The 13981-nt window shown below is 51.1% G+C and overlaps 1 protein-coding gene across 5 annotated transcripts in view; it reads left to right on the forward strand.

Annotated features, from left to right (window-relative positions):
* The first annotated feature begins 284 nt into the window (after nucleotides 1-284).
* Nucleotides 285-13981, forward strand: part of WHRN (whirlin) — a 93172-nt gene continuing 79475 nt past the window's right edge. For all 5 annotated transcript variants that reach the window (XM_082627269.1, XM_082627265.1, XM_082627266.1 and 2 more), the window contains exon 1: nucleotides 285-1713. In XM_082627269.1, coding sequence (XP_082483395.1) covers nucleotides 1093-1713 — 621 coding nt within the window. In that variant the 5' untranslated portion in view covers nucleotides 285-1092. The remainder of the gene's footprint in view (nucleotides 1714-13981) is intronic.

Genomic DNA, 13981 nt, shown 5'->3' on the forward strand with positions numbered 1-13981 from the left:
GTTTTTGAGGTACAGCCCCCCGGCCCGCAGCTGGAGAAGTCGGGGGACTCGCATTATCCTCCCACCCCTACCCCCACTTTCACCCCTTTCTTCTCTGGGGTTGGACTGTTTCACCCCGTCTCCAGGCAACCGCCAGGCGCGAAGCCGGACGTCATTTCCTGAAGAGCCCGCGGGGGGGAGGGGGAGGGAGAGGGGGAGGGGCAAGGGGGCGTGGCCAAAGACTGGGCTGGCTAGAGCGACGGCGTCGGAACTCGCTGGAAGATCGGCCCCGGGCTGCTCAACAGTTCTCAAAGTCCCGGCTCGCGGCCGCGCGCGGCTCCGTCTGCGCGCGGGTGGTTCGGGGGGCGCAGGGGTTCCCGGGCTGCTGCCTCCCAGGGCTGCCCCGGACATGCCCCGCACCCCCTGCCGGACGCCCGTGCGGCTCCATCAGCTGCGATTCGGGGGGCTCTGGGACTAGAGCGCCCCCCACCCCAACTTATGACTTTGGGGTCCCCCAGCCCGAGAGGAACGGGCGGCCCGGCTGGGGGAGCCCCGGGCATGGTGTGACGGGGCGGTCAGCTTTGCTGGGCACCCCCCCACCCCACTGCAGCCACCCGTCGTCTCTGTGCCCTCCAGAATGTAGCTGCTCTCTCCGCGTCCCCCCGGACTCCAGCCGCAGTAGCCGCGACCTCCGGGCTCCAGCCGCCAACTCCTCGTCCCTTCGGACCCCGCCGCCGTCTCCGCCTTGCCCGGACTCCAGCCGCTGTCTCCGCGTCCTCTGGACTCCAGCCTCCGTCTCTGCGCCCCGAGGACTCCAGTTTCGCGACCCCCTCCGTCTTCGCGCGCCCGGGACTCTAGCACGGGTCTCCGCGATACCCCCAGGATTCTGGCACTGTTTCCGTGCCCACAGCCCGCCCCGCCCAAGCCCAGACTCCGGCAGCCGTCTCTGCGTCTCCCCGGATCCAGCCCCTGTCTCGGCGTCCCCCCAGCTCCCAAAGCCAGACTCCGGCTGCGATCTCCGCGCTCCCGGGGATCCAGCTGTCGCGCCAGTGCCAGCGAGTGCAGCGGCTGCCCCACCGCGCGCCCCGAGTCCGCCCGGCCCTCGGCGGGGAGATGAACGCGCAGCTGGACGGCCTGTCGGTGAGCTCGTCCTCCACCGGCTCGCTGGGCTCCGCGGCCGGGGCGGGCGGCGGCGGCGGGGGCGCGGGGCTGCGACTGCTGTCTGCCAACGTGCGCCAGCTGCACCAGGCGCTGACGGCGCTGCTGAGCGAGGCGGAGCGGGAGCAGTTCACGCACTGTCTGAACGCCTACCACGCGCGCCGCAACGTCTTCGACCTGGTGCGCACCCTGCGCGTGCTGCTGGACAGCCCGGTCAAGCGGCGTCTGCTGCCCATGCTGCGGCTGGTCATCCCGCGCTCCGACCAGCTGCTCTTCGACCAATACACTGCCGAGGGTCTCTACCTGCCCGCCACCTCCTCCTACAGGCAACCCACCTGGGGCGGCCCCGACGGCGCGGGGCCCGGGGAGGTGCGCCTAGTGAGCCTGCGGCGCGCCAAGGCCCACGAGGGCTTGGGCTTCAGCATCCGCGGGGGCTCGGAGCATGGCGTGGGCATCTATGTGTCGCTGGTGGAGCCAGGCTCTCTGGCCGAGAAGGAAGGGCTGCGAGTCGGGGACCAGATTCTGCGTGTCAACGACAAATCCCTGGCCCGGGTGACCCACTCTGAGGCCGTCAAGGTAGGGCTCTGGTTTGGGGGTGAGTACGGGGCAGAGTGGCGAAGCTCCTCATATTGGCATTAAGTCCATGCTGTGTGTCCTTAGGCAAATCGCTTGACCTTTCTGGGTCCCGTTTTTCTTAAAAGTATTTCTTTAAAACAGGAACGTATAGTTTTTTGAGCAAATAGATGCCAGGCACTTGGGATATAGTGATGGGCAAAACGGACACGGACCCTGCCTTCATGGGGCATAAAGGCTAACGCTGGGAGACAAGCATTATCAAATACTTTGGCAAATGTGTGATTACAAAGTGCGAAAGGGGCTGTGGGTTCTTATGAGCATTAAGAGAGATAAGGTCTCTGCTTGGCATATAGTTAGTTATCAGTGGGTGACCTCCCCTTCTGCTGTTGTTATTCTCATTATTCTCTAGGCTTTTGCCCCTGAAAGAAAGTTGTGTTAGCGTCAGAGTGGTCCAGGGAGGCTGGTCTGGTGACCCACAGAGTTCTGGCCTGACCCTGCTGTTTATTGAACCAGGCCATGTATCTCGGGACACGTCACTTGCCCCCTCATAACCTCTGGTTCTCACTTGGACTGTAAGCGTCTCTAACCTTGTTGGGAAGGAGGCGTCTGCCTGAATGTCAAGAATAAATCCCCCCCCCTTGAGAGTAGTTGTGCTTTTTGTGTCTGTTAATTGAGAAAAATAACCTCCTGACAGCTAGCTCTTAGGGATTTAATCATGCTGTTTAAAGGAATGTACATGTTTGCTGATCTCGTGCCCAGGGCTATTGCAGATCAACTGGAGTATGAGGTGGAGAGTGTTTGGTTTATGTGTGGATTCAGGGATCCCTTGCAGGGGTACACACACACACACCACCACCACCACCTTTGTGTGCAAGAAGTGAAGGGTTCTGGGGAAAAGGAACAGTGACACAATCTGCTTCTGCAGGGAAAATGCTTCCCAGGGGATTGGGGCTGCCTGTGACCCAGCTTCTCACCACCCCACCACTCAGTCCCTGCCTCGGGTCCCCTCTATGCAGGTGTTTTGGACTCCAGCGGAGGGCCTGCAGGCTGCTGGGGAACGCTTAGGCAGCAGAGGTCCCCAGGCTACTTCCTGTGTCTGTTAGTGACCTGTGGCCAGGTGCATCTTGAACCCACTTCCTGACTGTTCACCTGGGGCATGACCATCCCCTGACCTTGGCTTCCCTCATTTGCTTCCTGATCTGTCTGCCCCTCAGGGAGGCCCCTGAGGATTTTAGAAACTTCTACACTGCTTCTGAAAAAAGACGGATGAGTTTATATTGTTCAGGGGTGCAGCGGACAAAGCTCCTTGTGGGTTTCCGGGCATCGTCCTCTCTGTCTCCTCTCCCAAGCCAATCTCTTCCTGTTATCTGACATTCCACCTATTTATAAAGAAATAGTCCATTAGCCTTTGACTAAAAGGTCTGGAGTTCTCAGATGATCCATTTATACTTGAAAGATACTTGATCCAAATGGTCATTTATAACCATGGATTCAATTTTAGTGGCCCTTTAAAAGGACTCAGGTAGCTTAATCATCACAAGGTGATAAACTTGGGAAAGGCCTCAGGTAACGTGGACTTTCAAAACACTGAGCCTCCCTTCAGTTCCCACCCCAGACTCTGCGGCACCTCTAAGGCTGGAGCTGCTCAGTTGTGAGTTTCCGTTTGGCCCTCCCCCATCTCGTTGATGGCGCTCAGAGGCATCTTCTCCCTGAATGTCCCCCGACTACACCAAGGTGCTGCTACCCGGTGACTCAGAATAGCACCAGGCCTTCGCTCCTGTGTTTACTCCTGTTGCTTCCAGAGTCAGACCTGAACTCTCTTGGAATAGCTTTTGAAGCTCCCGAACTGCCCTTGCTGGGGGGGCGCGGGGCAGGGTGGTGTTGATAGGAGAGAACTGCCCTTGGATGGGTGAGAGCCAGTGCGATCCGGGCAGTCCTCACCCCTGTCACTTTTCCTGAGCAGGCTGAGGGAACACTTGCCTCTCAGGTGACCCTCTTCCTTCCGGCCAATGCCAGACACATAACCAGCCTGGAACACACCCCTTTGGACCCTCCAGAAGCAACAGGCAAACGAGTGCTGCTGTGTGTCACCTTAACTCCGGGGAGAAAGGGGGACGGACTTTCCATGGATGGAATTTAAAACGGAGGAGGCGGAACCTCATCTCTGAGGCCTCAGGAGGGCCTGGGCTTGCAGGATGGGCGGGAGTTTCAGGGACAGTTTAGAACACTTGCAGCTGTTGACACATTTCCACAAAGTTAAAGGTGTTAAGTCCCTTAACTGAAAGCCCAAAGAGGCCCCAGCTTCTCTATGAGGTACAAACTGCCCTTAACTGGGATTTCTGCACTTCCAGCCCCTCTTTATAAGCTACGGTGCAGGGATTTTAACTTCAGATTTTATTCAAACGGCACCAGTGTTTCTGTTTCTGTCCTTCTGTTCCAGAATATCACGTTGCATTTAGTAGGAGACGTGTTTTCTGTTTTCTTCTTCTTCAATTTTGTTTGTTTATTTCATTTGTTTATCTTTTGCTTCCTCCCACAGTTTTATTGAAGTATAGCTGGCAAGTAAAAATTGTATGTATTTAAGGTATACAATGGGATATTTGATACACCTTTATATCGCAAAATGATTACCACAGTTAAGCTAATTCAGATATCCATCACTTCACAGTTACTTTATTTTCATGATAAGAACACTTAAGATGTACTCGCTTAGCAAATTTTAAGAATACAGTTCAGAATTATTAACTGTAGTCACCGTGCTGTGCATTAGATCCTTAGAACCTACTCATCTTATAACTGGAATTTTTACCAATATCTCCCCTTTCCCCCACCCCCAAACCCTGGCAACCACTGTGCTACTCTCTACTTTCATGAGATGAACGTTTTTAGATTCCACTTATAAGTGAGATCATACAGTATTTGTCCTTCTGTGTCTGGCTTATTTTACTTAGTATAATGGCCTCCAGGTTCATCTGTGTTGTCACCAATGGCAAGATTTCCTTTTTTATTTTATTTTAATTTTTTTATTATCATTATTTTTTTGCAGTACACGGGCCTCTCACTGTTGTGGCCTCTCCCGTTGCGGAGCACAGGCTCCGGCCGCGGACGCTCAGCGGCCATGGCTCACGGGCCCAGCCGCTCCGCAGCATGTGGGATCTTCCCGGAGTGGGGCACGAACCGGTGTCCCTTACGTCGGCAGGCAGACTCTCAACCACTGCGCCACCGGGGAAGCCCAAGATTTCCTTTTTTAAATGGCTGAATAATATTCCATTGTATATAAATATATGCCACCTTTGCTTTCTCCCTTCATCTGTCAGTAGACACTTAGGTTGTTTCCATGTTTTGGGTATTGAGGAGATATGTTTTCAATCTTGAAATCTTTATTTTTCCTCTGCAGGTAGAAAGTGGGGAAAGATCCTCTGAGCTTCTCAAAGGAGAGATTAATTGTGTGTGTGTGTGTGTGTGTGTGTGTGTGTATAAAGAAAATTAAATTTTAGGAATCAAATTCCTTAAGAGTTGATGAATCAGAGAGGGTCACCTCCTCTCAGTGAACAGAGGAGATTGAGTATACAAGGGTTCTTCCAATTCTCTTCTGACAAATCAAGTATCCATTGTTAGGGCAAGTTCAGTGAGGATTTTATCCTCTGTCTGGTGGGGCTCCCATCCCTCTCTTGAAGCCTATTTGCTAAATCAGCGGGGACAGGTGTGGATAAGGCAAGCCATTTACTATTTGCAATTATGCTGAAACGTTTGATTTTTTTGAAAAGTCTATCTTGAACGAACAGGAGCCAAGCTAATAATAATAAAAAAGTAGATCTTTCAAAGATTTTCAGCCAAAAATGCTTGATAAATTGGCCAAGAAGTCCACAGGCCAGGGGTGTTGGACTCTGCTGCACATTTGTTGTGTGACCTTGGGCCAGTCACTGACTCTCCACGGGTCCTAGGGTGGATGAGCCAGGGCTGCCCAAGGTCCCTTCCAGTTCAGACAGTCTGTGATTTGCTCAGTATGTACTACACAGAGGCGTTTAGAATGTCTAATCCGGTGTTTTCTTGTTCTTTTGGAATTGATTTCGTTTATCACAGAGTAAAGAAAGTTGGCTAACGATTGGGGGATAAGAATCTTGGCACTCTTGGGTAGCCTCCTACCAGATCAAGAAATTGGTGGCTTACACACTGTGCTGACGAGAACTTGACTGCTGTCCCTCAACCCAAGAACACTAACCCTTGTGCCATTCCAGAGTAAATGAGAAAACGACAACAGGACTGTAGCATGCCCAGCACCACCCTGGGAGCATTCAAAATCAAATTCACTCACCCACTTGCTTTCTGAGTCCCTGATTGTTCCGGTAGCAGAATGCGGGGTATCCACGTGCCGCCGGGATGTGTGTGTATGCATGCGTGTGTTTCATCTCGATAAAAATTAAACGGCTTCATTACAGTCTCTGAATCCCCCCAGGTACATCCAAGGAGCATATTAGAATTTGAAGCGTTCCAGAAGTTTAAAACAGTGGCTGGCCCTTTCATTTAATTAGAGTTATCACACCCTCCCTTCCTTTGCATAAGAACTCGGGAAGGATCTGTCTGTATTAATATAAGTTATTGTATTTGGTCTGGCACATTCTAAATGACACATTTTTCATCTTCCCATTGTACATGGTTGGCTGAAGCCATTACAAATTATTAGCACTTCCAACTTGGTGTCTGAAACGCAGCTCCTCCTCCCCTCATTCCTGTCTTCCAATTTGGAAACCATGGGTAATGTGTTCGTGGGGACACACAGGCTTTCCTCTGGCTCTGCACAAATTCTTGGGTCCTCTGAGCCCTGCCAGTAATGACATGTTGAAAGCTCACTATTAATAAAACCATTATTGAATAGATGTTTGGTTGCTGGGCCCAGAGCATGATGCGGTACCTTGAGAGGGTGCATTTCTTTAATTTAGTCTTGTGTATTTATTTGGCTCAAGCAGATCCTCAAGGTTTTAGAAAATGATGGTGCCTTTCAACTGGTTATTTACGGTTCAAATCAAAGAAACATTTCTGGAAGAGAATGCCTTTATTTGTTTTTTTCAGGATTGATATTTTTATAGTAGAAGATTCCTGCCTCCTGACTTTAAGCTGGATGGGAAAGAGATGTAGAATCACTCCAGCGCTAGCTTCTTGTTTTTCCCCTTCCCCCTCCCGACAAACCCAGTTGTTTATTACCTGCTGTAGATTCATCATTTAGATGGAGCTACAAAGATAAGTATGATCCTTTAACCCCCGACCAATTGGATTTTGTGTGCGGTGCTGCTTCCCACCTCCGCCTGCTTTCAGCCACGAGACACCCAGTCTGTACGCACCTGTCAAGTGCACGCAGCCCCTTGCCTGCCTGTCGGCTCGTGCTTGCTGCACATGTGCATCTCCTCCCAAGTCATAATCCGCCCCCCTTCAAAGGGCTTTGCACTAAAGCAGGCGTTCCTGGGGATTAGGCTCCAACTGGCGTTCCAGCAAGGTTCTTTGATGACCTGGAAGGGCAGTGTTTGGTCTCCACGGCTTAGGGACCCCGGCCTAGTGCCCAGCAAGGACCAGAGAATCTGATTAGAAGGAATGACATTTCATGGCTAGAGGTAGCTGCAGGCTGCAGTACAAATCTTTCAAAACCGATTCTATTTCTTCCTTTTTTCTTTTTCTTTAAAAACCCCCAAGCCAGAATCTGATGTTAATGTTGAGCTCACACAGACTTCTAATTGCACCCCAGGGCGGGGGCCGCCTTTTCAAGATTCCTGTGCTGCAGACATTTCCATTTTACTTTTACAGCAGGGCAGGTGGAAAGGGTGCAAAGAGCAAGAATCAGCCTCTGCATTTGCTTCCCATGCACTCGGGCATCAGCTGCAGGAGGCAGCACCTGATCAGCACCATGGGGTCGGTGCACTTGTGTCTTAACCTTGCTTTCCGGAGCACCACCGGGAAGAGAGGAGGCTGACTTAGTGTGTGTCTGCTGTACGCTGGGTGCCTTCTCCCCCCAGGGAAAGCAGGGAGGTCAGGAGGGTTGTGCCCAAGGAGGTGAAATTGACTAGCCCAGGGTCACCATTGGGATTAGGAGTTAAGTAGACCTTTTGCCTTGCCTCCCCGCCTGGAACCCAGCCCTAGGGTTATGTACCTGGCCTTCTGGAAGGCAGTGCCAGCCCCCTGCTGGAAGGCAGGCAGACGGCACATTTTGTGCCTGACATTCAGGGGGTCTTTTAAAAACTATCCAAAGGGGCTTCCCTGGTGGCGCAGTGGTTGAGAGTCCGCCTGCCGATGCAGGGGACTTGGGTTCGTGCCCCGGTCCGTGAAGATCCCACATGCCGCGGAGCGGCTGGGCCCATGAGCCATGGCCGCTGAGCCTGCGCGTCCGGAGACTGTGCTCCGCAACGGGAGAGGCCACAACAGTGAGAGGCCCGCGTACCGCAAAAACAAAAACAAAACTATCCAAAGGCTTCATTTTACTAAGTGGGGAGTCTGATGCTTACATGTCGAGAGAAGGTGGCATGTTTTAGTCCAGCCTGTCATCAGGCAGAGCCGTTTGTCCGCTGGTGCTCTAAGCAGCACTTACCACACCAGGCCTGTGGCTTGTACTTGGAAATTAGAGATGACCAGTATACAGCCCATGCCCTCAGGGAGTCATGAGGGGGACTTGGATCCATCTATGGCCACAGGTCACCAAGTGTTGTTGTTTTTTGTTTTTTATATTATTTATTTATTTATTTATTTATGGCTGCATTGGGTCTTTGTTGCTGTGCATGGGCTTTTTCTAGTTGCAGCGAGCGGGGGCTACTCTTCGTTGCGGTGCTCGGGCTTCTCATTGCAGTGGCTTCTCGTGTTGCATAGCACCGGCTCTAGGCGCACGAGCTTCAGTAGTTGTGGTGCACGGGCTCAGTAGCTGTGGCTCGCAGGCTTAGTTGCTCCGCGGCATATGGGATCTTCCTGGACCAGGGATTGAACCCGTGTCCCCTGCGTTGCCAGGCGAATTCCCAACCACTGTGCCGCCAGGGAGGTCCCACCAAGTGTTTTAAGTGCCGTGACATCTGCATGCATCTGCATCCCTGCCACCCTCTCCAAAGCAGCATCGCCCCCACCCCCCAACTCCTCCATCCTTGTACCCTGCTTTAATTTCCTTCAGCACACTTGTCACTACCAGAGGGACATTTTACTGTTTATCATCTGCCTTCCCCACTTTAAGTAAGCTCCATGAGAACTGAAATTCGACCTGCATTACTCACTGACACACCCCCAGCACCTCCTCAGTGCCTGGCACACAGTAGGTGTTTCAATAAATAAATATTTGCTGAATGAATGGAATGATCTTACTCCCAATACAATGATGGTGACTTCAGGATTCCTTGGTTCTTGAGTGTGATTGCTTAAGAAAGTCTGTGGGTTGCAGTGTACTGGGTGCTGGATAGGAAAATCAAGGAAAGCCATAGGCTCTACTGTGTGCTGTACCAGGAAGCTAGTTGTGTGGCTGTGGGCAGATCACGTGACATCTCTGAACCTCAGCTTCAGAACTGTGAAATGGGCAGAGCTACCTCCCACTTGCCTCCTTCCCAGGATGGCTGTAGGGATCAAATGAGTTAATAGGTATGAAAACCTACTGAATAGGAAACCCTCTAATACCATTTAAGTGAAAGACCTTAAAAAAAAAGTGTGGTCTGTGACAGTGGGCAATAGCTTCTTTTTTTTTTTTAAATAAATTTATTTACTTTTTATTTTTGGCTGCGCTGGGTCTTCGTTGCTGCACGTGGGCTTTCTCTAGTTGTGGTGAGTGGGGGCTGCTCTTCGTTATGGTGTGCAGGCTTCTGTTGTGGAGCACAGGCTCTAGGCACACGGGCTTCAGTAGTTGTGGCACGTGGGCTCAGTAGTTGTGGCTCGCAGGCTCTGGAGCACAGGCTCAGTACTTGTGGCGCACAGGCTTAGTTGCTCCGCAGCATGTGGGATCTTCCTGGACCAGGGCTCGAACTCGTGTCCCCTGTACTGGCAGGCGAATTCCTAACCACTGCGCCACCAGGGAAGCCCCGGGCAATAGCTTTTTCCAACGTCTGCAGCCCAAATTGACCCTAAGAGACCCCTTCAGTTATTTCATTTGTCACTTGGCTTTTAATTTAAAAATCACATTCCCAGAAGTGGGTTATTTCCACAGCCTGACTGTGTCTGAGATTCCAAAATAGAATCATTTATGCATTCTGAAGCAATCAATGAACCAATTTTGGGTGAGATATATCTTCTATATCTTCTGGCTTTTTATTATTAAAAAAAAAAAGAAACACTTCAGGTTTCAAGAAACCTCAGCATTTCAGGTGAAGGGCAAGTTCCTACTAACCACATGTATGTTTCAAAGCTGCTTTATCTGAGAATGCATAAATGTTTTTTTTTCTTCTTTTCCAGTCCCAGCCCCTGTGCCTCCTTCCCCCTTTGAGAATTTGTGTTCCTTCTGCTAAATTGGCTGTGGTACTGCTTCAGCTGGCAAACAGTTTCATAGTCACTTTTCCTTTCTACCTGAGTTTTCATAATATCAGCATCCTCTCAACTTTGAATGCAAAGCACATAGAGCAGCCTCCCATAAACAAGTCCCAAGCTGTCCTCTTTATAGTACTTTTAAGCTGCAGGCTACAGGGAAGAACATAGTAAAGTGACATCAAAAGTGTGTTTCCAGACACCCAGGTGTTGGGGCCTTAGAAGTGGTGATTCACAAATTAACAAGCCCCCCCCCCAGACAAGTCTTAACCACTCTGAGGTTTGGGAAGCACATCTTTCTTTTGGATTCCACCCCTTCCCCCCACCCCACCCCCATTTATATCCACATAAAGACTTGATCAGAAAGGTGGATCGAGCCTGTCCCCATCCTTAGCCGTTTTGGAGCACAATTCCAGATGTGCAAGGTCAGCTGATATATTGGAAAATCAAGGGAAGGGAGGTCTGTACCCAAGAGGTAACTTTTGGAGATGGACCTGGGTTCAGCTGACAGTGTACTTGGCTGTGACCTTGAGCAACTCCCTTTGCCTCTCTGTGACTCAGACTCCCGCACTGGTGAGCCTGGTTCCCTGTCCTTACAAACAGGTCACTGAGGCCGTTGTACATCAAAAGTTTGAGAAATAAGGATGTAGAGGTCGCACTGAAAGGATTGAAATGAAAACTGCTATCGACTGAATTTGCTTGGCTTTGAAAGTTTTCCGTTGTGCCTGTTGAAAAACAAAGAAAAAATGTATTTGGAAGAAAACTCTGGAACTTGGGGCTTTCGTGATCCATTGTAGATGTTTGAATTGCACAGTCATTTACTAAATGTAATCAATATTCCCACATAGACAGAATTTCTTTAAAAATGTAATTGCTGGGCCTCCCTGGTGGCGCAGTGGTTGAGAGTCCGCCTGCCGATGCAGGGGATACGGGTTCGTGCCCCGGTCTGGGAGGATCCCATATGCCGCGGAGCGGCTGGGCCCGTGAGCCATGGCCGCTGGGCCTGCGCGTCCGGAGCCTGTGCTCCGCAACGGGGGAGGCCACAACAGTGAGAGGCCCGCATACCACAAAAAAAAAAAAAAAAAAAAAAAAATGTAATTGCTCCTATCTGGATGTTGGCATCTGCATTTTCATTTTACAGCAGTAATTAAGCCCAGGGATTGAGTGGAATTGTATGCCCCGACCTCCCTTAGAAATGTCAGGAGGCAAGATAGATGCATGGCCCAGAGGCCAGCTTGTGACAGCCTTGTCCCCCGATCAGCTGCATGCCCAAATTTGTTCCCCAGCATCCTTCCCTGTTGGGTGCCCCAGGGGCCCTGATGAGGAGGCAGAAGAGTTAGCTGTTTCCAGAACCCATTTAAGCAATTAATGCAGGTGAAAGTGGTGATTTGACAACATGGGCATCCGCACTTTAAAAAAAAAAAACTGTAATTTTCTTGAACCACTTCTGCAGTGGTGGTCTAGGCTTCATTAGAGGTTTCTGATTAAGAAAAGAATAGAAAAGTGGTGCAGCTATCAGAAGTTAACCTCCCATGTAGGCAGGGAAGCTGCGCTCAGAAGTCCTCGGGGAGGGGTTTTCCTTCTGCCATTTCCATCCTCCTGGCCCCAGATGGAGGGTGTGGTGTCCTTTGGTGTGTCTGGACCCAGCATGACCTTTATGCTTTTCTTCGTCTCTCTTCCGCCTCCCCCTTCTTTCTTCTTGGGTTCCCCAAACCTCTCCCAGATTTTCCCCAACTCTCCTGAACCCTCTCCCCGCTTCCAAGAGTCCTTCCAAATCCTGAGATTTTTAAGTCTGCTGGGCAGGTCAGGCTGTTCAGAATCGCCCACCGATTCCTTCCTTTCTTCCCCCAAATGTCTGTCTCTTCACCCATCTCCTAGCAGTGTGGTCTCTGAACAGGATCTGTCCTCCCTTTATTTAAAAAAATTTTTTTTTATTTTTTATTTTTTTTGCGGTACGTGGGCCCCTCACTGTTGTGGCCTCTCCCATTGCGGAGCACAGGCTCCGGACGCTCAGGCTCAGCGGCCATGGTCCACGGGCCCAGCTGCTGCGCGGCATGTGGGATCTTCCCGGACCGGGGCACGAACCCGCGTCCCCTGCATCGGCAGGCGGACCCTCAACCACTGCGCCACCAGGGAAGCTCCTGTCCTCCCTTTAGTTTATTTATTTATTTGTATTTATAGTTTCAGCTCTTCTCTAGTATTAACGACAGCTTTATTTGCCCTGGAAGCCCTGGCTCATCTCTGACCCTCTGATGGCACCTCTCCACTCACGTGCAAATCGCGGACATTTCCCAAGTTAGTAACTTGACCTGTTCCTCTTCTCCATGGTCCCCGTTGGGGATTGCACCAGCGCTGGCAGGGTTAGACTCTCTGGGACCGACCTCTCCCCAGCGGGTCGCAGTGAGGTCTCACTCCGCCCCCGCCATCACCACTCCCAAACCTCAGAGGCCTCCTCGCTGTCTCCCATCTTGCTCACCTGCTGCCCAGTCCATTCTGCACCCTGGAAGCAGGGTGAACTTTCTAAACTTGGGTCTGATCCAGCCATGCCGTGCCTAGTGCCCCGCACCGGAGCTGGGAGCCCACAGGGCAGAGGCCGAGCCCCTCATCCTGATGTTCGGGCTGCCCGTGATCCGATCCCTTTTTACCCACAGACAGTCCTTTTCTCCGGCTGTTCCCAAGTGCAGTTCACAGTTGGCCAGACAAGCAGCACGCCCTCCTCTGAAACAAGGCTTTGTTTCTCTCTACCCGTTGACATCCACGGCCCCAGTGCATCCTCCCAGCCGTCCTGCCGCCCACATGCAGCTGCCCCATCCGCGAGAAACCTTCCCTTCTCCCCTCCCCTTCCTCCGGGTAGTGGCCTCCTTCACTCTGTTGTGACACAGGGTATATACTTCCTAGTGTTTTCTTGTGTTGCTCTGTGGACAGTAATAACCTTTGTATACATAAATTCACTTAAACATCACAACAGCCCTGTCAGGTAGGCACCACGTTTATTTGCTTCATTTTGCAAAACTACAAAGAATTTGTCCCTTGCCTGTTGTCACAAAGATGGAAAGTGGCAGAGTCAGGATTTAAACCCAGATTTTGTTGACTTGAGGGAATGTATCCATCACCCCAGCACCGGAAAGAGGCAACATCCTTCTGTGCTTGAACCTGGGCTCTAGAGCCAGACGCTCTGGGTTTGAAGCCCAGCTTTGCCACTTTGTACTGTAGGGCCTTGAACAAGCTTCTTAACCTCTCTGATTCTTAGATTCCTCTTCAATAAAATTGTGATGGGAATAATAGTCAAATGGCAAGCAAGTTACTTAACTTCTCTGTTCCATTTCCTCATCTCTAAAATAGGGATATTGATGGCATGCCACAGGTAATGTATTGAAGCACTGGGCACATCTATTAATTTGAACATTGAATGATTACCCACTATGTTCACTCCACTGTGTTGGGTCTGTTTTCCTACCAGGTGATGTTCTACTTTGTATAAAGTACGTAACACACAAGATGCTTATAAGCCTACAATACTGAGCACACTCATAAATATGGCCACATGGAGGGTCTTCTGTGTGCCACCAGGAACTCTGCTTGGGCTTCACACACCGACTCTTCACACAGCCCCTGGGGAGAGGAAACTGAGCATCTGGGAGAGGAAGTGACCAGTCACCTGCACACAGATGGGAGGTCACAGGACCCGATTTGAACCCAGGTCTTTCTGCCTCCAAAGCATTGCTCTTGGCCACTGCTCTCGACAGCTTCTGAGAAGCGGGGTGTAAGCCACGGTGCTGGCCAGACCTGGGGTTTA

The sequence above is a fragment of the Mesoplodon mirus genome, assembly GCF_964341445.2.
Source record: "Mesoplodon mirus genome assembly, chromosome: 1".
NCBI classification, from domain to species: Eukaryota; Metazoa; Chordata; class Mammalia; order Artiodactyla; family Ziphiidae; genus Mesoplodon; species Mesoplodon mirus.